The sequence below is a fragment of the Stegostoma tigrinum genome, chromosome 27 (assembly GCF_030684315.1).
Source record: "Stegostoma tigrinum isolate sSteTig4 chromosome 27, sSteTig4.hap1, whole genome shotgun sequence".
NCBI lineage: Eukaryota > Metazoa > Chordata > Chondrichthyes > Orectolobiformes > Stegostomatidae > Stegostoma > Stegostoma tigrinum.
The window spans coordinates 22491577-22517077 of NC_081380.1; the positions used below are offsets into that span (position 1 = coordinate 22491577).

Genomic DNA, 25501 nt, shown 5'->3' on the forward strand with positions numbered 1-25501 from the left:
CATAAGGTATGAAGCACTGCCAATCCCATTGACACAATCCTCTAACTAAGAAATTGTGTATGAACCTGTTTCATTGCTGCATTTATTTTCCTGTGGTCTATGCAGAATCTAGTCAACCCATCCGGTTTAGGATCAAATGCCAACAGTGAACTCTAGCTGTAATTAATATTATAGTTACTTTTTCCTTCTTAACTGTTTCTGGAAATTCCACCTTTAATTCGACTGCTAATTCCATGGTCTTAGCCTTCATTAAGTTTTGTAAATCAGTCAGGGATAATTCCTCCGTCTGCAGGATGGTTTTAAAGCTTCCCATACCATATTATTTTTACAATTATGAGAAATGCCTTGTATTTTTCCTTTAATCTTTTACCAATTAACCTTACTCCACGTGCAGCCTCACCTTCACCTGACTCAAAAATCCCATATAAAGCCCCAAACTTTTGTCATTATTCTGATGAGAATTTAAGTCCCTCTATTCCACAAGTCATCATCATTGCGAAGTGTGACCAACTTGGTCCTTGGCTAGACCATCATTTGTTGGCCATTCCTAATTATCTAGTGGGCAGTCACAAGTCAACCACATCCCTGTGGTTCTGGAGTCACATATAGGCCAGACCAGGTATGGATGTGAGTTTCAATGCCTAAAACATATTAATGAATCAGATGTGTTTTAATTGACAATGACAATGTTTTCATGGTCATAATTAGACTTTTCATTTCATATTTTTATTGAAATAAAATTCTATCATCTGTCACAACAGGATTTGAACCCAGGTCCTCAGAAACTACCTGGGTCTATGGATTAATAGTGTAGCGATTATGTCACTGAGCCATTGCTTTCCCTCCATTGCAATTTTATGTATTAAAAATTTCTGAAAGTGAGCCCACCTTGGAGTAAAATTTCACTTTCGTGACCTAGATGGCAATCTTGTGGGATTTGTAGATGACACAGTGTGGAGCTGGAGGAGCACAGCAGACCAGGCAGCATCAGCGAGACAGGAAAGTTAACGTTTCGCATTTGGAACCTTCTTCAGAAATGAAGAATGACCCATTCAAATGAATCCTTTCCGAAGTAGGGTCCCGACCCAAAACGTCGACTTTCCTGCTGCTCGATAACAAAGTGTGGGGCTGGAAGAACACAGCAGGCCAAGCAGCATCTTAGGAGCACAAAAGCTCATCAGAAGGTTCTAGGCCCGAAACGTCAGTTTTTGTGCTCCTAAGATGCTTCTTGGCCTGCTGTGTTTATCCAGCTCCACACTTTGTTATCTCGGATTCTCCAGCATCTGCAGTTCCCATTATCTCTTTCCTGCTCCTCTGATGTTGCATGACCTGCTGTGCACCTCCATCTCCACACTGTGTTCTCTCTGACTCCAGCATTGGCAGTTCTTACTATCTCCACTATTCATAGAACCCACTTCATTTTTACTCTGTTGTAACATTGGACTGTTTTTAAATGCAGTTTCTATGGCTGTTCTGCACATTACAACCAGGTGAGAAAATCCACATGGACATTCAGCTCCCTGTATCCCAACACTGCAACTGCCAGCCCACTATTTATAAAACACATTTAAATTAATAATAAGGAAAGTTAACCAATGCAATAATTTGGATTAGCTGCATTGGTCAAGTTATGCTAATACTTAATTATATATTTCAAGGCAAAAATAAACAAAACTACCTAAGAATACTGTTGTCAGGCTTGTTGTAACTTGACATGGAAATTAATGAGCCAAAGCCAATGCCAATGGAATTAAAGACCTGGACAGCAGCATAAACCCACACCTGAGAACAAAACATAGGCAGCCAAAGTGAGCAAATATGAATAACTGTAATGTGGAGAGTATCAGGCCAATAGCAGTGCAACATATCAATGAGGTAATAGGGACAAAGGTGTCATACCCTGATCGTGGTAATATAACTGTGGTGGATTACTTGTAGTTACTTTGAATTAGCTGTAAGTCCAAAACTACCCTCTGCCTATCACCCATTCTGCCTCCTCCGTGTTTTCCTTTGTTGCCCTCAACATGAAGAAGCTGGAGGACTGTCCTATAGGTGCCATTTGAAACCAACACCCAGCCTATGTATCCATTCTTTGAGTTGAACTTTAGCAATGAGTCTATTATTTGAGCTTGAAACTCCCCATAACTCAACTTTTACATAAACAGAATTTCAAATGGAAAACTATGGCTTTACCATAAACATCAGGTGCGCTGCAAGACGTCTTTCTCCCCAAATCATACACTGGAATGCATTGTTCCAAAATTTAAATTTGAATTATTCCTTACTACACTGTAAATAAAATAATAATAAATAATTGGAGAAGTAAATGGTATGGCATAAAATGAAGAAAGATTTTAAAACCTTACATGAAAGTGGTATTGGAAGCTGATATCATATGAAGTATCATTTGAAGACCATAAGTGCACAGTCATCAACTGCAACACACAGGGAAGGAATTGTTTATGCGGAGTTTTGTTGAGAAACATTTACATAGGAACAGGAGTTTAGCCCCTTGAGCATATTCCACCATTCAGTGAGATCATGGCCTAACTTCCATATACCTGCCATTTTCCCACATCCTTTAATACTTTTGCTTAACTAAATTTATCTATCAGCATTGTGTGCACTATGTGTCCTGTTGCTGTGGAAGTTCACTAACAGCAGAATAGAACAAATGGACTGACTTTCCTATGGAATTACAGGACCTTTTCTCCACCCTCTTATATATTCCACATTGTGTGAGACCCAACCAGGTGGGAGTTCCAGTTGTGCAGACTGTACACTCTCAATGGGGTGAGCTGTGAAATTGATTTTAAAACTATTTTAATTCTTTTGATGTCTATTGTCTAACTCCAGTCTTTTGGAGGCCAATACACTGCTACTTATTTGATAAATTGGATTCTGACATACACAGCTCCTGTTTTAGCCTCAGGAGGAGGAAGAGATCATTGGTGAGGAAAATCTCCTGTACCTAGGTTTTGGAAGATTTGTAAGGGATGGATGAATATTTAATCAGAGAGCTCCCAGAAATAGCTGAGACCAAGTGCAATCTGGGGGCTATGGGATGATGGGTATGGAATGCTGGGATTAGCTGGCCTCCTGCCAGTTACAGTAGTTTGACGGAATCTCACCACAGCTCATCATGTTGTAAGATCAATCCCAGTAGGTTTGTTGCTATCCTTGTCTTTCCTGGTAGGGATCTACAGAATCTGTTTGGTCTAATGTGGTAGAGGATAACCACTTAGTAGTCTAATGAGAAGAGACTCTTTCATTAAGTATGATGAAGTTTTTTTGCAAAAGAACAGATATGTGCAAGTTACATTGGCATGATAGACATTGTTACTGAAACTATGAGGGAGTCTTTATCTTTTGATATCCAAAGCTATTCCATGCCAGGGTCCATGTGAAGATATCATATTGAGTGATGCTGGATGCACTGATCAGCATTAACTCTTTCAGGCTCTTATAACCTTATAATGTGTGGTGAGGTTGGTGTAAGGAATTTTCTGGGATCGTGTTATGCCTCACAGTTTAGTGCAGGACACAATGAAGATTACCCACATCATTACTCACATGTTAACAGAGGTATCAGAGGCATGCTGCATTAGGTATAAATAGCCTGATGGAGGGGAACACCGCAGTACAGTGGCCATTTGAGAAGGCATATTGCTTCACCTGATACAGCATGGAGATGTGAAATAAAATTACTAAATTACTGATACAGTAACCAAAGTCTCCAAAATAGGATGAGCTAGATGTGAGGAAAGCACAAATTTGGGACAATCGCTGAGGAGGCTAGTGTGTGAATGGATTGGTGAGGGAGTGGAGTACAGGGTGGGGAGTAGGGTGGCAAGCGGGATGATGCAGAGAGTGATAAGGGGAGCAGAAAGCAGGGCAGTGTGGGGAACAGGGAACTCAGGCCCAACATTTAGGCAAAAGGAATGGGTGATCCACTTCTGGTTTCATTTGTAACTTCCAGTTTCAGCATGCTGCAGGAACTTAATAATGACATCAGCAGTACTAGCCTATTTTTTAGGTGTATTGGCAAGACATAAACCATACTGACAAAAAAATAGGAATCACAAATATAGTTTAGAAGCTCTTATTTGCAGTTGTTACGGCATCAATTGAACTGCTTAACAAAATAACATGGTTGCCTTCTGACTAAATGGCTGGTTAGATCAGTATGTGTAATGGAGACTAAATGTAATTTGATTAAAGTGCCTGGAAAACAAAATAAATCACATATTTGGGTGAAAATACAACAGCTCTTCCATCTGTGTCATAATTAGTTTTAAGAACATCAATGAGTTGATGTTAAAATGGAGTTTTGAGCCTGAAAAAACCACTTTCATCTTTCCATAATTAGACACTAGATAATATTAACATCTTGAGATTTGGCAGCTGACATAGAACATAGAACAGAACAGTACAGTACAGCACAGCACAGGCCCTCCACCCCCTACCTTATACTATTAACCATATGCCTATCTAATAGCCGCTTAAATGCCCCTAATGAGGCTGACTCCACTATCCTCTCCAGCAATGCATTCCATGCCCCTACCACTCTCTGAGTAAAGAACCTACCTCTGACATCTCCCCTATGTCAACCTCCACTCACTTTATTGATATTTTATTGACCTGTTATTGGTATTGGATATTTAAAAGTCAGTGAAGTAAACTCTTAGTAGAAAATTATTTGGTTATGGAGATGTTATTCAAGACACTTAGCAATGGAGATCTGTGTGTTAATGTAACCTGTAATGTGGTTATGTAATTATGTCATAACAATCATAGGCAACCACATAGATTTGTTGTAATCTAAAAACCATTTTGACCATTTGCATCATGCAGGAGATCACTAAGCCTTAAATCATTCAGCTCTCAGCATAACTAAAAGCACCTTACATCATTGTTATTAATATTGGGAAAAAATTGATTCAATATGTAGAATCGCCATTTCAAGCTACTAAGGCAGAAGCACATAAGGAATTCCAAAATCCTTACTCAGCACCTTCCAAAGACATGACCACTTCCATCCCTAAGGACACAGCAGCAGATATCACCTGCAAGTTGCCCTCCAAGTTACTCACCACCATGACTTGAAAATATTTCATCATTTCTTCACTGCAGCTGAGACAAAATCCTAATTCCCTCCCCAACAGTGTTGTGGGTTGACCTACAGCGCATGCAATGCATGGGACTGGATGAACACAGCAGGCCAAGCAGCACCTTAGGAGCACAAAAGCTGATGTTTCGGGCCTAGACCCTTCATTAGAAAGGGTCTAGGCCCTAAACGTCAGCTTTTGTGCTGCTAAGATACTGCTTGGCCTGCTGTGTTCATCCAGCCCCATACTTTGTTATCTTGGTTTCTTCAGCATCTGCAGTTCCCATTATCTCTGAACACATGCAATGCAACAGTTCAAGAAGGAAGCTCACTACCACCTTCTCAAGAGCAACCAGGGATTGACGATAAATGCTGGCCAATCAGTGAAGCCCTCATCCCAACACCTAATAAATCAAAATTAAACGTCATGTAATTTGAATTATATTTGTTAAAAGTAAAAGCTGCATTAGTTTTCATCTTGAACATTTAGATTTTGGTTCTGATCTTCAAACCGAGTTCTAGTGTATTTAGGAAAACATTATCTACACCACCAGACTAAGATACTTTAGTTGAAAACTATAGCTTTTTGGTGGATTCAAGGTATATTTAAGTTTTCAATTTCAACAGACCTTTAGCCCATGCACTTTGTGGGATGTGAGGATATACAAACATCAACACAGCTAACTTTTATTTCAGTCATGTATAACAGGAATATCATTTCTGTTGATTGAAAATGGGGATCTATCTAAAGTTTCATGTCCATTTTATCTTCCTCAACAGATCTTCTACAGCACAGAAGGTGTTCAAATATCACAATCATATAACAGTATATCATTGTCAGGTATTGTGTTTTTTCAGGTTAGACTTCCAGTTTGAGAATTAGAGAACAGGTTAATTGGATCAATGTGGCTTTTAGATGTCATGCTTCACAATGGAAGTTGAGAAATGACTCACACACTGTAGACAACATATATCAATATATAACAAAAAATTTCCTTATTTCTTCTCTCTCAATAGAGAAGAGAAATGGCTGGTACTCTTTTAAGCTAAGAGTCATGACACTTTAGGGGAGGAGAGATGTTGAGAAGGAGAGCCCTTCATGGTAACCTCGGCCAGGTGACAGAATTGAACTCATGCTGTTGGTATTATCCTGTAGTACAAACTAGCTGTTCTGCCACTTGAGCTAACTGACCCTTGTGGGCTGGCTGTCTTGTATAGAAGGTTTGGACAGACTAGGCTCCTGTACTTGCTAGAGTTTAGAAGAGTGAAAGTAAAGTTACCAAAGTCCTTCAGGACCACAGGGTTGCTCTGTCATTACAGGGAGATGAATGATTGTCAGCTTAACCTGAGGGTCACGACACCTCGGGCAAGGGATGAGGGTTGAGAAGTTGGGACGTTCATGGCAATATTAGCTAGTATAGGAACTGAACACATACTGTTGGTTTTGTTCTACATTACAAACCAGATGGCAAGCCAACTGAGCTAATGCATCCTATTACTACAATAGCCATATGATATTACAGCCAACTGTGGTAGATGCACTAACCTATTAACTGTGGTAGTCAGATTCATGTTCCTCCAGAGAGGAGGGATTGATCAGCTAAACTGGAGAATGGAAGTGACAAAACCGGTTACTGCATTAGCAGGATTACTTCCACACAGCTTCAGATTAACCTATATCCCTACACCCTAAACAGTAAGGTATTATAACTTGATAAGAAGCAGGAGGTCTGCCTGTGGTTGCATTCTGTATTGATTTTTCTGGTTAAATACTAGCAGTGTTCAATGTAAGTTTGTTGGCTCCGTGCATTGTCCCAAAGACTTGGTTCTGTCATCAAGTGCTTCAATTTTCTGGCCTTGTGAAGACTATGACTTTCAAGGACAGAGTGTAGAATCTACCTTATACCAGGGTGGGCTTCTCAGAAGCTGAATTCAGAGACATCGTAAACAGCATGATGGGTCTCTATGAATGTCAGAGCCCTGGCTGTCTAAAACAAGCTACTTTATCTATTCTAGCCAGGGGAAACAATTATACTTGAGACAGTTTCAGGTGGCCAGTTTTGTAGGTGGTTATAAATTCATTTAGAATTAAACTTTTTTCAAAAAGCAGAAGCGCAAGATTTGATTTTGATAAAACATTACCAGGACTTATGAAACAAAATAAATATTTTTATTGAAATGTAAACTCATAACTTTCCAAATTTCAAGGTCTCGACCTTTAAAATTTATCCAGAAGTCTGACAATGCTTACCTGGACTTCCTTCAATTTCTCCCACTTTGGATTAGCAAAGTAATTGATTCCGATTGTAGCTCCTGGGAGTTGCACATTGTTAATGAGGATTGCAAGCAGCACTACATAAGGGAAGAGTGCAGTGAAGTATACAACCTGGTTACAAAAATGCCAAGAAAAGATGTTTAACTATTTTGATAAATTTTAAAGATTACCAATGGGATATATTTAACCACTGATATACATTTTGTTCTGTACCCTACTAAACTCAGGTGCCTTCAACAGCTGATTGACCATAAATTTTGTTTTCAGAAAGAGTGGTGAAAAAATTTTACAGGCCACGAGTGAAGATCTTAAACTGGGTGCCATGAGGAAGTCTAATCTTTCTGTCTAACTGCAAATGGCTTGTGAGGAGACATTTGATGCAACTCAGTGAAAGTTATCACATATAGAATTAGAAGTTATCTAAAGACTTGAGTGAAAACAAATTTGGGAAATCAGAATTAAAGTGTTGACTAAATTAATGCAGACAGCCTTGTATTGGCAATTTGTGTCTCTGAAGTTGCAATGCTCGGAATCCCCTGCTTTTTGCTTTATGTGTAAAGGACTTGAATTTGACCATGTGAGTCATTGGTTCAAATTTATTTATAACATGTTTCTGGAAACTATAATAAATTATGAAACATAGAATTTAAAATTGCAAATGTCATGGTAGAACAAGCAGTTGATGAAGCCATGAAAAAAATGTAATTCATTGCAGTAAAATATGAAATAAACAACTGGGTTGTTGAGAAAACTTTAAATTGTAAAATACTACGGGTAAACAGAGGGATTTGGAATTGCAGAAAAGTGAATCATGAAAAGCTAGTACATAACACTGCTCAAGAAATGCAGTCAGAAATTTAATGGAATGCCAGACTTTGTCACAAGATGATTAGATAAAGAAGTGAGGAAATCCTACTGGAATAGGCAGGTAGAAACAAATGGTTCCTAATTTTACTCCTGAAACACCTGTATCTGTTTTTTAGGCTAACACCCCAGTCACATGCTGAGACGAATCAATTTAAATAGTTTCTTGCTATCAATCCCATCTATTCACCTTATTTGACAGTGAAGAAGGCCTTAGGTATGCTTGCCTTGATTGGTCAGTGCATTGAGCACAGGAATTGGGAGGTCATTTTGTGGCTGTAAAGGACATTGGTTAGGCCTCTGTTGGAATACTGCATCAATTCTGGTCTCCCTGATATAGAAAGGATTTTGTGAAACTTGAAAGGGATCAGAGAAGATTTACAAGGATATTGCCAGGTTTGGAGGGTTTGAGCTATAGGGAGAGGCTAAATAGGCTGCAGCTATTTTACCTGGACCATCAGAGGCAGATGAACAGCCAAGGTCTTTACCCCAGAGTAGTGAAGTCCAAGACTAGAGGGCATAGGTTTAAGGTGAGAGGGAAAAGGTTTAAAAGGGACTGAAGGGGGAACTTCTTCACACGGAGGGTGGTGCATGTGTGGAATGAGCTGCCAGAGGAAGTTACGGAGGCTGGTGCAATTACAACATTTAAAAGGCATCTGGATGGGTATATGAATACGAAGGATTTATAATGATATGGGCCAAATGCTGGGACTAGACAAATTTAGGCTATCTGGTCAGCCCACGGATGAGTTGGCCTGAAGGGCCTGTTTCCGTGCTGTACAGCTCTATGTCTCTGTGACTCTATGAATCACTCAGGAATCTCCTATATTTGAGAAACATAAAATCGAAACATGTAGTAGCCAAGACAGGCCATTTGGCCCAAGGAATCTACTCTGCTATTCAATGAGATCATGGTGATCTGATAATCCTCAATCCAGAGTAATCCTCAACTTCCTTATGAAGGTATGTTATTGTGATCACTGTTCGATAAATATTCCTGCATGTCAGGCTATTAACAAATTCTAGACATTAACAAGTCACTTATTACTAAATCTAATATGACCAATCCAATGATTTATTCTGAGACATACCACCGAAGAAAATTATTCCAAACACATACAAGAAATTCATGAACACTTTGCTATCTGCTGGTCTGTTTCTTCCAATCGACATGAAATATAACTCCACCCATCCTCATTTAAATCATTCTGCCTTTACTACATGCTTGTGAATCTCTCTGTCTATCCACCTTGCCTTATAACAGTTCTGATCACAGGAACTCCACACAACAGCCACTGTAATATTAAAGATTTTTCTATTTCTTGATTCTACCCATCCATTGTCTGCCTGTCTCTCACTGTATCTTCCATTAAAGTTGTTTCAACCTTAATTATTTAGGCTACTTCTTTTTGTTACCATTTCCCTATCTTGCCTTATAACCTGACACATTTACTTCTCAGTCAATATCTAGCAGCGATCTCTTTTAATGGCTGCCTTGTCGTAAACTCCCATTTGAATTTCTACCTACAATTCATTCAATTTGATCATTGTACTCTGCATTTGTACAAAGAATATTTATTTTGGGACTTTGCACCCTAACTGTCCTTCTGCTGCATTATTTACTAGTACTTTTAAATTTTCTTTTTGGTCTTTATTTCTTTACATCTTTTAGCTTAATCTTTACTTCTAGTGCTTAAAGCACAATTCCTGACTCTTTTTCTTTCCCCTTTCATTGATGACAGAAGCAGACAATTTCCTGAGGGGTCTTGATGGAATAGATGTGGGGAGGATATTTTCTCTTATGGGAAAATCTACAGCATGGGCCGTTTTAAAAATCAGGGATTGTTCAATTAAAACAGAACTTAGGTGATTTTTTTTTAATCTCTCAGAAGGTCATAAGTCACAGAACCCCTCCACTGTAGAAACAGGCCATTCAGTCCATCGAGTCTACACTGATCCTCCAAAGTGCATCCTACTCAGACCCACACTCCCTAACACACCCCTGTAACTTTGCATTTACTATGGCTCATCCATTTAGCCTGCACATCTCTGGGCACTATGGCGTGGCCGATCAACCTAACCTGTACTTCTTTGAACTGTTGGAGGAAACCCATACAGACATAGGGAGAATATACAAGTTCCACGCAGACAGTCACCAAGGCTGGATTCAAACCTGGGTCCCTGGTGGTGTGAAGCAGCAATGCTAATCACTGAGCCACCACACATTGAAACTTTCTTCCTAAAAGGTGATGGAAATAGTCTCCTTGAATACTTTAAAGTTACATTTTAATAGTTCCTTGTTAAGCAAGAGCTGAAAGATCATTAGGGACAGGCAGGGTTATGGATTTGAGGTTACGTCAGATCAGCCATGATCTTATTGAATAGTGGAATCATATGAGGGGCTTAGACATCATTAGTAATCTGAAATAAATGCATATAACCTTAATTAAATTAATTTTAAAACTAAAAGACAATCCAGAAAAAAAATTTACAAAGGATTGTGAGATTATGAAATATACTTTCTAGAAGGCTCTATACACAAATTCAATTGAGTTTAAACTTGTGGTTAATTGCTAATTTGCTGAAAAATAGATTTGAGAAATGATGGAAAAAGGACAAGGTACAGTGAGGAATAAGAGCAAATTTTGCCATGTTTACATTGTTTGATGACTTTATTCCTGCTACTATGGAATTTAATGTCACTGCCGCATTGTAACTTCAATGCAAATGTATATTATAATAAAAATGCAGCAGTACTTGTGGATATGAGTGTCATCACACATCATTTACAAATTAAGTGGCTGTGTAAAATGGAAGCCATGTGCTATCAGTATAAATCTTTCCTTCATTCTCTGAGCTTCTAGCTGATTCAGCAACACAACTGCTATTTGCTTCAAATGAGAGACTTTCTACTCAAATTTAATGTCATCACCCACGTAATGAAACATTCTTAGCCCATTGTTAAAACAGTAAAAATTGTTAAAAACATTGGAGGTCACTACAATACTTAGAATTCACTAATCACAGAAGAAAATCAATAAATGATCCTGCAGCGGTACAGTGCGCAGGCTATTCCAGATGAAGTTTTGATACAGCTTTAATGAAACAATGTTTATCTCTGTAATAACATTGCCCAATAGTGCATTACATAATTTCTTCAACATTCAATGGTCCTTTTTTTAATTCTTTGGATTATTGAAAATACAAATACAAAAAGTATTTTGTAAAGTAATACAAATGATCATTTTAGTGGCTGATTAAACTAAATGACCTCAAAGAGCATAATCTTTCTCCCCCTCTTTATTACACAAAATCTATTTTTTGTTTTACATTCTGCATGGCTCCTGTCCATATACTTTGTTAACTATGATATGTAATAATTTAACTGGTTTAACTAGAAAAGAATAGTAGCAATTTTTTTTCTCTTGATAATTGCTTTGTGATCACTACTTCAATGCCCATACATCTGGATGAAGTGGAACTAAGGAACATTACTTATGCATTATGTTCACTGTCATTGTATGAGGACTTTAATTCTGCAGAAGACCAGATGGGTGTTTTAAGTGTGCCAGCTGCTCCAGGAAGGGAGGAAAGCCAGTGGGACCTTCATGTTTGGAAAAGGAAAAATCAAAAACACAGCAACAAAAAAAAAACCTTAAGCCAAAAAGCAGTGAGTTGTTAATATTCTAAATTTCCACTGTTCCACCGAGTGCATGGATGAGGAACAGGGACACGTCTATTGCTGAAAGAAACATGCTTCAATGAATCTTTTGCAAAGAAGGAGAGAATCAAAAATTATGAAATAAAAGAGAGTCATGAGAGAGCATATATAAACAGGTATTTTGATTTAGGATAATAAAATGTGAGGCTGGATGAACACAGCAGGCCAAGCAGCATCTCAGGAGCACAATATTTTGATTTGTTTGGTTTATGAAATAAATTCTGAAGAAATTTATAGTAACACAGCTCTATTTTAAAATTTAAAACTTAAATTTATGTTTTTTTTCACAAATCAAACAGTATTCCAAAAAGAAGCCATCTTTATGAGACAATATAATAACTGACAGATACCTACCTTTCCAGTCCATGTTACCCCTTTAAATATGCAGAAATAAACAATCACCCATGCAAGAATCAGAAGACCAAAAAGCTCCCAGCGCATATTCCCAAGGTCATCCAGACCATTTGTCTTCTGAAGAACATTGTAACTAAACAAATGAGGCAAAGATAATGTAATCTCAGCGATCACAATTTATTCACAAGCAGTTTTTTCTTCACGATTGCAAGTAATGACAATGAATAGAAACCGGAATGAGATAAAGATAGCTGAACCAGAACAATTAAAGTGCAAGCAACAAAGGATTAGAATTGTCCAGATTTTTAAATATTTTCCTCAAAGTAACATGGACATTTAATTAATCCTGAAATGATGGATATGAGGAAAAAGCAAACAAACTGTGCAAAAGGGAAGAGATTATCTGTGATTTCTGTGCATTGCACACTATCTTTTAAATTGAATATTGAGGTATTGTGCTTTCACAAACAGCAAGTTTCATAGAATCGTCTCATGCATTGTAAATTTGCCAGCCAAAATAATGGATTTCAGATGGTGTCCCTAAGCAAATAATGATCACAAAGAAAGATTCGAGATGATGCAACTCATTGTGGCTCCTTATGGAATCCATATCGCTGAAATGCAGCAAGAAATGAATGCAAAAAACTAAATTAGATTTTTCATGTTTCAATTTGTTATTACACTTGCATCATTTGTGTCTGGATGAAACACAAAACAGATTAATATGATGCGATTAGAGGTCCACCATGGGTAACCTAATGAAGAAGAGAAGCCTGTTAGTTATAGGTATATGGAAGCAGGGCACCTATTGCATAAGGAATAGGAAGACAATCAGGTTATCTTCCTATACTTAACCACATGGAAACTGTGACTGCACATTTATGATACAACAAGTTGTAGACCTGGACAAACACAGCAGGCCAAGCAGCATCATAGGAGCAGGAAAGCTGACATATCGGACCTAGACCCTTCTTCAGAAATAGTGGAAGGGAAGGTGGATCTGAAATAAATAGGGAGAGAGTGGGAGGCAGGTAGAAGATGGATAGAGAAGATAGGTGGAGGGGAGACAGACCGGTCAAAGAGGCGGGGATGGAGCCAGTACAGGTGAGTGTAGGTGGGGAGGTAGGGAGGAGATAGGTCAGTCCAGGGAGGACAGACAGGTCAAGGGGGCGGGATGAGGTTAGTAGGTAGGAGATGGGGGTGGGGCTTGAGGTGGGAGGAGGGGATAGGTGGGAGGAAGGACAGGTTAGGGAGGCAGGGGTGAGCTGGGCTAGTTTTGAGATGTGATGGGGGAGGGGAGATTTCGAAGCTTGTGAGTCCACGTTGATACCATTGGGGCTGCAGGGTTCCCAAGCAGAATATGAGTTGTTGTTCCTGCAACCTACGGGTGGCATTGTTGTGGCACTGCAGGAGGCCCAGGATGGAGATGCCATCTGCAGAATGGGTGGGGAAGTTGAAATGGTTTGCAACTGGGAGGTGCAGTTGTTTAGTGCGAACTGAGGGTAGGTGTCTCCATCTCCAGCAACCACCTAGAAACCGATGTCCATTTCAAGCCCACCGACTCCCACAGCTACCTAGAATACACCTCCTCCCACCCACCCTCCTTCAAAAATGCCATCCCCTATTCCCAATTCCTTCGCCTCCACCGCATCTGCTCCCAGGATGAGGCATTCCACTCCAGTACACCTCAGATGTCCTTGTTGTTCAAGGACCGCAACATCCCCCCCACAGCGGTCGAGAACGCCCTCGACCGTGTCTCCCACATTTCCCGCAACTCATCCCTCACACACTCTCCCTGCAATAAAAACCAAAGCAGAACCCCCCTCGTCCTCACGTACCACCCCACCAACCTCCGGGTCCAATGCATCATGCTCCAACACTTCCACCATCTAGAATCCGACCCCACCACCAAAGACATTTTTCCTTCCCCACTCTTACCTGCCTTCCGGTGGGACCACTGTCTCAGCGACTCCCTTGTCCGCTCCACACCCGCCTCCAGCCCCACCACACCCGGCACTTTTCCCTGCAACCGCAGGAAGTGCTACACCTGCTCCTACACCTCCCCTCTCACCCCCATCCCAGGTTGCAAGATTACTTTTCACATCAAGCAGATGTTCAACTGCTTTGCTAGACACCTACACTTGGTTCGCACTAAACAACTGCACCTCCCACTTGCAAACCATTTCAACTCCCCCTCCCATTCCTCAGATGACATGTCCATCCCGGGCCTCCTGCAGTACCACAATGATGCTACCCAAAGGTTGCAGGAACAGCAACTCATATTCCACTTGGGAACCCTGCAGCCCAATGGTATCAATGCGGACTTAACAAGCTTCAAAATCTCCCCTCCCCCTACCACATCTCAAAACCAGTCCAGCTCGTTCCTGCCTACCTAACCTGTCCTTCCTCCCACCAATCCCCTCCTCCCACCTCAAGCCCCATCCCCGTCTCCTACCCACCAACCTTATCCTGCCCCCTTGACCTGATCGTCCTCCCTGGACTGACCTATCTCCTCCCTAACTCCCCACATACACTCACCTTTTCTGGCTCCATCCCCGCCTCTTTGACCGGTCTGTCTCCTCCCCACCTATCTTCTCCTCTATCCATCTTCTATCCGCCTCTCCCTCTCTCCCTATTTATTTCAGAACCCCCTTCCCCTCCCCCATTTCTGAAGTCGGGTCTAGGCTCGAAACATCAGCTTTCCTGCTCCTATGATGCTGCTTGGCCTGCTATGGTCATCCAGCTCTACACCTTGTTATCTCAGACTCTCCAGCATCTGCGGTTCCTACAACCACTGCACATTTGTGCTTTGGTGTAAAAAATACATTGTAGGTGTAACTGGATGACATCATGAAGAGTTAGGGCATTGAGTTAAAAAAACTAATGAATTAAGGAGCTATTTCTGGCTTTTTTCTAATTTATACATGATACAGTGAAAATGGGCATTTACACACAACAATCAGGGATGACTCCATTGCCAATCTCATTGAAACTGCAATATGACTTACGCACAGTTGTTTAGATAATACAAAATCTAGAAAATTGTCCGTTATCAATTAAAAGAATAATGTACTGCCGTAGTGTCTGTAGCTCAGTATGTGTCAGACCTTTGGGTGCATATTGCAATTTCATAATGTAAGATATATACACAATTGCATTGAAATTCTGAAGTTGCTGTCAGTTTTAGACGGATAATGGCAGTGAACAGCAACTCACCACTAACTAGCACCACCAGCAATACCCTGTGCATCACATCTAACTATTTGTATTCACTCCCATCTCACATCACTTTAACATGGTCTGTGAAATGTACAAGGTTGCTTCTGTATTTCCTTAAGCAAATTCTATCCCACCATGGAAGACCTATGCTCCCAAGCCTATGACTGTAAATTGCTGCTGCACTTAAAATGATCTATTTTAGTTGTGGAATCTCATCCTTAAGATTTTTTTAGATTTGTAAATGTATCAAATTTTAAAGGTTTATTTTTCTTTCTCTCTTTTCCTTACTCTTCATTCAATGTTTCTTTAATCTCTTCATGTTTCTTTGAGCAGTTCAAGTTTACATTTCTTTCTCATTGTCACTAAATATTTTCCAAATCTTCAAGCTGATTTACTAAGGAATGCACAGTGGCTTGTACCATTCACTCAAGTCCCAATTCTTGGATCCTCCTGCCTCTTGTGACAGTATCAATGCCAAACATGTTGATTACCAGTAACTGACACCTATTAGCTCACCATTACATTCACTTTACACAAGATAATTAAATATCTAATCATAGGGCTGTTGGGGTACAGTGGTATAGTATCCTTGCCTCTGGATCAGAAGACCAAGGTTCAAGTCCCATCTGCTCCTGGGCTGTGCAATACCATTCCTCAACATGCTGATTAAAAATATCTAGAATCCTAACCGAGGAAAGGCAAAGCTAGCTAACAGCAGATGCCATTGGATGTCTTGTCACAGAATATTATGGTATGTTGTGTCTTAATTTAAAGATTGCAGGCCAAGAAATGTTAAAGAGATTGAAACTGCAGGTGAATGATATGAACTGACCAACCAGTAAATTTGGCTGGTAATTTGCAAGTTACTCTCTTTGATCTTTACAGAAAAATGGTGCAGTTAATATAGTATTAAAGATAAGCTTGAAGGGCACTGGACCTTCAATCAGAAAGCCAGCTTTTAACTATTAAGTACCAGATATTAAACATTGGTTAGACAGACTCCACATACGTACTTGTCTGGTCAGAGTTTTATTTTGACTCACATCCCATAAACTTCAACAACACTCATTATTTATTCCCATTCAAGCAAATACCCAGTTGTTCCTTAATTAATATATAACCATTACCATTGCATTTTGTAATTCCCACAATGGTATTAGTTGGGATACAGCTCGATATTCTAATTTGGATGAGAATGGGGGTAATGTTCCAAAGTAAAGGACAATGACGTACTTTACATTATAGCCCAATAAACACTTTACAGCCAATTTATCCCACGGGTTATAGTCTTCTCGGAGCATCCAGGAACAGGCAATAATGTGGCCTTTGCATTCTTGGTCGGGTTCCAAAACCAAATGCATAGTCAGGAAATAACGTACCACTGGATCTACTCACCAGATGATGGTCAGGTCTACAGGGTAGAAGAGAGGGACTGATTCATCCACAGAAACCACACACCTAAAATATATGCTTTGGTTTCTTTCTCTCAGCCTCACCCCCAATTCTTACGAAAGATGCAGATTTATTTTAATACTTGCTCGTTAGCACTTAGAAAACATTGAACTTTATCTTTCATCAGTGCTCCTTTGTCTATTCGAACTGAAGGAAGATTAAATAAACAGAGGACGGCAGTGTAAACATGAGGTATTTTAAAAGACAAACACTATGCTTAGTCGAAATGCTGGGTTTTTGGAGTCGGAAGGACACTGGAGACTTTTAAAAATGATGAGTGGAATCTGATTGTGGGATTCCTGCCCACATTCCCAATGCTCAGTGGCACGGGCTAAGGGTGAGGCCAGTGAGCTTCCACTCTTCACTCCTGACCTGGTAGTCTCCTCTGCAGGGTTCAATATCCCCATACCCCTGGAACTGTCCTGGAGTTGGACCAGTTTGGAGTTCAAGGTCCCTTAGAGGAGTTTGGTTTTGGGCAAGAAGTCGGAAGCTGCAACCTTCCGCTCCCCTATCAATTGAAGATCATAAGAGATAAATTAATCTTTAATGCAGGACCACTTAAGGGATTATTCTTTCCTGGGCTGTAGTTAGTTCTGGTTTAGGTGGGATGAGAAAGAGTCAGCCGACTTCAATATTAGATCAGTATGGGCAGATTGAGGGGAAGGGGAGAAGGGTGAGGGATTGTGATTGAGATTGAGGCCCAGCAGCCATCCGAACAGTCTGTGTTTCCAATCCCACTTCCCCATAACCCTAGCCCTGGAATCACCCCCAACAGAAAGGTCTTGCTGTCATCTTGGTCCACAAACCCTCGAATCAAAGGCTAAAATGAAACTTAACTAAAAAAGACAAATAAATATCTTCCAATTTTATAAAAGACCTTTCCTGTTTTAACAGAAAAGCATCGCATTGTAATTTTATTATTTAAAAGAGCAATGGACATAATTTCCTTGTCATAAGCTATCTTTCCTGAGTTTTAGTGTGAGGTAGTCACACAGAGGACTTTAGCTGATCAGAGTTCATGATCTCTTTGCAGAACCATTTGAACAGGGGGCTTGTAAAAATGTACATATTAACGTGTTAGTAAATAATACATGGTTAAGTAGGTGGGACTTGAATGCAGGCCTTCTGGCCCAGAGGTAGGGATATTGCCACAATGCTACAAGAGCCCTCCTTCACAAGGAGATTGTATCTATCTTGCCAATTCAATCTGTCCAGTGATTTTATTAAACACCTTTAGAACAGATGGGACTTGAACCCGGATCCTACCACTGTGCCACAAGTGTCCTCCCTTACAGGGAGCTTGTAACACCTTCATAAAATCTGCTATTGAGGTGACAGATAAACAGCCTGTCAAGATTTAATTCAGACCAAATAGCCATTCATCAACATAGAGTGGAAGCAGTATCAGCTAATGGTCTGAAATGGTTGTCAATGAATGTAACCATTAAAGTTAATTGTCCCCAAGAGCTTCTTTGTTGACAGCTTTATTGAAAGACTTCTCGAGGAACATCATAGTGAGTGTGTCTGGGACTGAACTGATGAGTTACTTTAAAAGAAATACTTTCTAGGAGACAGATTTAACAGGGAAACAATCTGTTTTGCCTCAGGCAAAACATTAAAGTTGCTGATTGGGGCAGTTGCTCTATTTTTGTTTATCAATAGGAAATGAATATCTTTGGTAAACCACCAATTCTAGGCCATTCCTAGTTGCCCCAGAATAGGTGGTGCTGAGCCTTCATCTTCAGAACTGGGTGTTGTGCTACTAGGCAATTAAAAATTAACCACATTGTTGTGGGTTTGAAGTCCCATATAGGTCAGACTGGGTAAGGACAGCAGATCATTTTCCCTAAAAGGTATGCAGAAAGCAGATGGGCTTTTACAATGATCTAATCATCATTATAGATGCTGGCTTTGTACTCCTGATTTATTTTCTTGTAATTCCATGGCAGCTGTAGTGGAATGTGCATTATTTTCCAATGACTCAGAATTTCTGATTTAGTGTCTCAAGGTACAAATAGGAGCAGTGCGTGTTTGTGCTGTGGGTAATTGCAGCAATCACATAATTTACGTTTCTTTGTGAACAAAGTACTGTTATCTTGTTATATAATAGCACTGGATACTGCAGAAAAGCTTCAGATTTAAGCCCAGGGTACTCAACAACATGGTTGAAGATTGATTAGTCAGTGCTAGTGCCATTAGACAGCATACGACAGAAACCCTTGAGTAGGATGAACCAATCAATCTTTTTACCCCGATTTCCAGCTTTGAAAGCATTACTAAATGAAGTGCAAAATGCGTGCCATATTAAAGAATGCATGCTACAAATTAATACTGTAATCATTAAATTATCACATTTATGGCTTACTTCTCAAAAATAGGCAGTGGGACTGTTTTTAAAGCAAAAGCCTACAGTATTTCAAATTGATTCTATTCACATTACCAAAGACTCAGGGATCCTAAATCATTATTCTGTTACAAAAGAAACCAGTTTGACTTCTTTATGTGACCGAATTGGCAGTTGCGGAGTTCACCAGTTGTATTAAAAAGCGAATTGGAGTCATGTGGTTGCACTGAATGTGGTTGAAAGATTATCTAGAATTGGTGTTTTATCAGAAGTATTCAAAAATTCACTTACATGAATATAGCATGTGGTAGTCAGCTGTGAAAAAAATTGCAGTACCTGACCTTGTGTCTTTTTACAATGTTATTGTCTTACATTGTACAGTGGTCCTTGGAGTGTACACATAGTGAGGGGGATTAGAACTTGCAGAATAATTTTCCAAAGATGTTTTATTTTCATTGATGGAAGGGAAAAAGCATGTAGACTTGCTAAGCTCAGGTAGTGTCTTAAAAAGACATAATTATGACACTGATATCTAGAGCTTGTCTTGATTTTCAGTAGTACATAAATGCATGGGGATAAATACAATGTGACAACATAAGGCAGAATCCCAGATGGATCTAATTCTATTGTGTGATAAAGGTTTCACTATTTGCTATTTGCTTCGAGCAGGATTATCAGCTTTAGGCAGGGGTCCAAAGTGGATTTCTTAATATGGCTAAGAACTGAAAAATTGGCATCCTCTTCTTCCTTAATCTGAGAAATCTTGCAAAATCGATCAATCACTGAAGCTATTCATTCCTCCTCCTTGATCGAACTGTGAGGACTTCTTTCCAAAGCACTCTTGCTACTCCTCCACTTTCGGCATTTTTAAAGATCTTGTTGAAATCCTCTTTTCAACTAAAATCTCAGTCAAACCTCCTATTTCCTGTATCATGACCCAAAGTCAGTTCCTTATGCCTTTCATCATTCCTTTCCTGTTCTCCCCTGCAATGACTCTCTTGGAAAGTTAAGCTTTTCTTTTTTCCTTTCGCCAAGTTTCTCCACTGTTTCCTCTCCTCTAATTGTTGATACCGTACTCAGCCACATTTTCGCAAGTTGTGCGTGAGTACATTACCTGACTGACAGCTCTTTATAACTGCATAAGTGAATCATAGCTGACCAGTCCTTATTCAATGCTTTGATTTTTGCACTTTGAACAGGGGCTTTGTGCGTCACAATCAGCAAAGGGAATGTGGCATGATTTTTCTCTTTCCCACTCTGGGGCTGAGTCTAATTGTATGACATCTAGGAGTCTGCTGATTGAAATTAGTACAGCTCTTTACTGAATTAATACTCTGCCAGCAGTGAAATCCAAGCTGGAACTTTCTAGAAAATAAAACTCTCCAGATAATTGATATTTATATTTAGGTGCACACGTTTATATCGAATATATATAAAGTTCACCTTTGGTTACTTCAGAGACTGACCTTCAGGTATCCTTGTTTTAAGAGCTCTTTAAAGATTCATTTCTGCAATGAATGTTTTGAAAATCTGAAACATAGGTGCGGGGGCTTTACAAGGCTGGCTACTGGGGGAGAAGGGCTACCCACTGTAACCATGGCTCAAGACACCCTGACAAGTGCAGATTGCAAAGACAATACTGACCATCCTTCCATCAGAGTGTAGGGCTGCTGAAGATGTAGTTCTCTTATTTGGATCTATTTGAGGTCGGTGAGTTGGGGTCGATGGTGTCCTCCAGCACAGTCAGTACAGAGACTGGTGCATCATCCTGGAACGCTGCTACTTTGTACAAGTGCAGTGGAGAAGCAGCGAGGTGATGTGATTGATGCTGAGGAACAGGGGGACCTGACCAGTCTTCGAAGGAGGACGATGAGCACACTGGAGAGGAAAATGTTCTCCTTGTCGATGACAGAGCCCAGCTGTGACTTAGAGGTTGTTCAGATGGGATGTAGCTGATGAAACTAAAATACAGCCATTTTATATCAGCTTAAAGTGAAATGATTTTCTCCTAACATTTATTTGCCTGATAGGTACGTGACTACAACTTGAAATGATCTAACATCCTTTTGCAGTCGGTAACTGTGTCAAAAAAGCTAATTAAACTGCGAACAGAATTTATTAATATTTTCCATGTTTTATTCATTATTAATTAGGACAAAATATCTAATTAACAGGTCATTAGTGAAATAATGATTGATAATCCAGTACTTCAGTTTCTGCTGTGAATAGTGTTATATAATTAGGCATAGAGTTGGTAAAGTCTGCTGAGAGTCTGAATAATTTCCTGCAGATGAGAAGTGCACTAACATGGGGCTGGCCTCTTTGAACATTTTTAAACTCCTGTTTTTTCCCCTCAGTTAATCACGTCTTTATCATCAACTGGGAAATTGGGGAGACCAATTTCTCTGGTGCTTTTCATAAGGCTGCTTAATAATCAGGGCCTCTGAGAAATAGAGAAAAATTACTTAAATGTCAGCCTTGCTCCTTCGAGAGTTCTCTCCCCTCTGCATTGGATGGTTCTAGATTCAAGATCCATTCCAAAATGCGCCATGTCATCTCACCACAGCACTGATTGAGTGCGTCATTGTAAATGATGTGATCCTTCTGCATGTGATATGTTAATTTGAGTGGACATAGAAGATCCCACAGCAACTTTTGTGAACAAGAAAAGGAGAGAGTTTATCTGTGGATCCGACCAACATCCGGTGAACAGATCCAGTGGTCCTTTATCTCCTGGCAGGGTCTTCAGTTTTGGAACCTGGCCAAAAATGTTAAGACCACGTTTTTGCCTGTCCCTAGATGATCCGAGATGATTAAAACCCGAGGGATAAATTGGCTGCGCAATCTATATTGTACTATAACCTGAAGTAAGTCATTGCTGTCCTTTACTTTGGGACATTACTCCTCATCCAAACTAGAATATCTAACTGTATAAGACTCATGCCATCTTTGGGAAATTACAAAATGCAATGGTGATGGTTATATATTAATTAAGGAACAACTGGATGAGAACTGGATGTTTGTCTGTAGGGAACAGATAATGAGTATTGCTGAAGTTTGTGAGATGTGAGTCAAAATAAAACTCTGACCAGACAAGTATGCATGTGCAGTCTGTCTAACCAATGTTTAATATCTGGTACTTAATAGTTAAAAGCTGACTTTTTGATTGAAGGTCCAGTGTCCTTCAAGCAAGCCTTTCATATTATATTAACTACACCATTTTTCTGTAAAGATCAAAGAAACTATCTTGCAATTTTAAAACTCAGACAAGCCTGCTACAGGTCCCATTCACACCCGATAACAAAAGCTAATAATGAAGAACACCCAACTAACAGATATCAATGTAATTGTGTTATTTCAGAGTACTGGTAACATTGGGCAGAATAAATTCTTGTTGATTGAATCTTGGCTCGGGTTTGGTTAACAGGAAGGCATCCCTTGTAACCTCCACTGGGGGAAACCTGATGGAATTAAATGTCTACCAGGTCAACACTGAGTCTTCCCAGGGATTGAAGATCCCACAGACGGAAATTTTGTCATCCCATTCCGGAACCCCGAGAGCTATCAACTAATCAGCAGATGGTAGCAAATTGGCCATGAAGGTAGCGTCAGCACGAATAGCCACTGCTGCCTGTAAAGCCCCCTAAGGAAAGGCCTTAGGTGAGTGAGCGAGGGCTGAAGGCTGTGAGAGGTGTTGCTGGCTAGAGGGGCAGGGGGGCAAGTTTGTAGCAAGGGTCAGAGTGTAGCTTGCAACTAACAGGCTTTATTTCTCAGTCACACTCCATGAGTCCCCTGCCTGACTTGGTTACTTACCAGGGGCCTGAATTTCTTGTGTGGACATCAATTGCCCACTTAATGGCCTCAATTGGCATTCTGGTGAGAAGGCCACTTCTCATCCTGGACTTTATCGAGTGGAGGAGGGGAGATACTGTGATACCCACTGTGCAATCAAATGCCACCTTCCAAACATCCTTCCAGGAGAAGCATTACATACTGCCCTTTGTGAATGATACAGAAATCTATTGGAAATTAATATGTGTCAATGCTTGGAAAAAAATATTTGAGAAGCCTGTTGGCACAAAAATAGACTGGCGCTTTCCAGCAATTTGAATCCAGTGATAGACAGCTTTATGATTCATTGATGATCTGAAGGCTTTTCAAGCACTGCTGTGAATTACAAAATGTCAGAAGTTGTACTTTTTTGCTGCATATTGAAAGCTAACAAACATGTTCTAAGTTTCAAGCTGCAATAAAACTATCGTAGCCCTGAGGAAAATAAAATATTCACTGAAATGCAATTCTGGACCCAATACATATTTCATGCCAATGTTTAAAAACACTTACAGTTCTGGCCACCATGGGTTAGTTATTTAGTTGGATTTCTCGCTGGCTTCTTGCTTGTGCATTTTTTAAAAATTGTTCACAGGGTGTAGGTATTGCTGGCTAGACCAGTATTTATTACTCAGCAAGCTGAGTCCTTGCCCAGAAAGCAGTTAAGAGTCAGTCACATTGCTATGGGTCTGGAGTCACATATAAGTAAGGATGGCAGTTTCCTACCCCTAAAGAACATTAGTGAAGCAAATGGTTATTTTTCCCAACATTTGACTTATGGTCATTATTAATTCCAGATTTTTATTGAATTTAAATTCCACAATCTACCACAGCAGGATTTGAACCCACGTCCTCAGAATATTAGATGTAATGGGAACTGCAGATGCTGGAGAATCCAAGATAACAAAGTGTGGAGCTGGATGAACACAACAGGCCAAGCAGCATCTTAGGAGCACAAAAGCTGACGTTTCAGGCCTAGGCCCTTCATCAAAAAAGGGGGATGGGGAGAGGGTTCTGCACGTCCCAGTCGCAAACCATTTCAACTCCCCCTCCCATTCCTCAGACGACATGTCCATCCTGGGCCTCCTGCAGTGCCACAATGATGCTACCTGAAGGTTGCAGGAACAGTAACTCATATTCCGATGGGAACCCTGCAGCCCAATGGTATCAATGTGGATTTCGCGAGCTTCAAAATCTCCCCTTCCCCCATCGCATCCCAAAACCAGCCCAGCTTGTCCCCGCCTCCCTAACCTGTTCTCCTTCTCACCTAGCCCCTTCTCCCACCTTAAGCCGCACCTCCATTTCCTACCTACTAACCTCATTCCGCCCCTTTGACCTGTCCGTCCTCCCCAGACTGACCTATCCCCTCCCTACCACCCCACCTACACTCACCTCCACTGGCTCCATCCCCGCCTCTTTAACTTATTTGTCTCCTTTCCACCTATCTTCTCCTCTATCCATCTTCGATCTGCCTCCCCCTCTCTCCCTATTTATTTCAGAACCCTCTCTCCCCTCCCCCTTTTCTGGTGAAGTGTCTAGACCCAAAATGTCAGCTTTTGTGCTCCCCAGAATATTACCTGGGTCTTCTGGGTTAATAATTCAGTTATCATACTTCTACGCCATAGCCGCCCCATCACTTGGTTAACACTGGGCATAGCAGGGCTGGTGAGTGGAGAGTTCTTGCTGTTATAGTGTTAAGTTGCTTTCATGTTAGGAATGAATCCACCAACTCTATGGTTATCTCTGCTACTGTACAAATCCACCCTAGCTCAAGCTTCAAAGCTGGGTCTCCAGCTACCTGAGCAGGTCAAATGAACTGGAAACATTTCTATTGTCTATACTGAAGAGCTCTTGCAGTGTAATAAGTTTGTAATAATTCATGGGAAGACAGACCAGAAGCTGTGGAGAAGCCCCTCACAAATCGGGCAACTGTCTTCATTCTTTCAAATGCTGACCTGCCCTGTGTATATTTTCACCATTTTCTGCTTTTATATCAGAAATGATTTGCCACCAGTTGTGTTGCGAACTCAAACCTATTGAAAATTGTGCTTACGGATTAATTTTAAAGAAAAGGATATGACAAATAACAGGGTTCCTTAAGACCATAAGACATAGGAGCAGAAATTAGGCCGTTCAGCCCATCGAGTCTGCTCTGCCATTCAATCATGGCTAATAAGTTCCTCAACACCATTCTCCTGTTTTTTCCCCATAACCCTTGATAAACAAGAACCCAGCTATCTCAGTCTTAAATGTACTCAATGGCCCGAACTCCACAGCCTTCTGTGGCAGTGAATTCCATAGATTCACCACTCTCACCTTGATGAAACCATGCTG

The 25501-nt window shown here is 40.3% G+C and overlaps 1 protein-coding gene across 3 annotated transcripts in view; it reads right to left on the bottom strand.

The window, feature by feature from the left end:
- The window catches only part of si:ch211-283g2.1 (sodium- and chloride-dependent GABA transporter ine), a 103068-nt gene that overhangs the window by 42325 nt on the left and 35242 nt on the right, over positions 1 to 25501 (bottom strand). For 2 of the 3 annotated variants that reach the window (XR_009447343.1, XM_048556966.1), the window contains exons 4-6: positions 12322 to 12454; positions 7359 to 7493; positions 1679 to 1782 (exon numbers count right to left, since the gene is read on the bottom strand). Coding sequence is in view for 2 of the 3 variants with exons in the window: in XM_048556966.1 (XP_048412923.1) it covers positions 1679 to 1782; positions 7359 to 7493; positions 12322 to 12454 (372 nt within the window). In the remaining variant the exon portion in view is untranslated. The remainder of the gene's footprint in view (positions 1 to 1678; positions 1783 to 7358; positions 7494 to 12321; positions 12455 to 25501) is intronic. The other variant, XM_048556967.1, reaches the window with a different exon arrangement.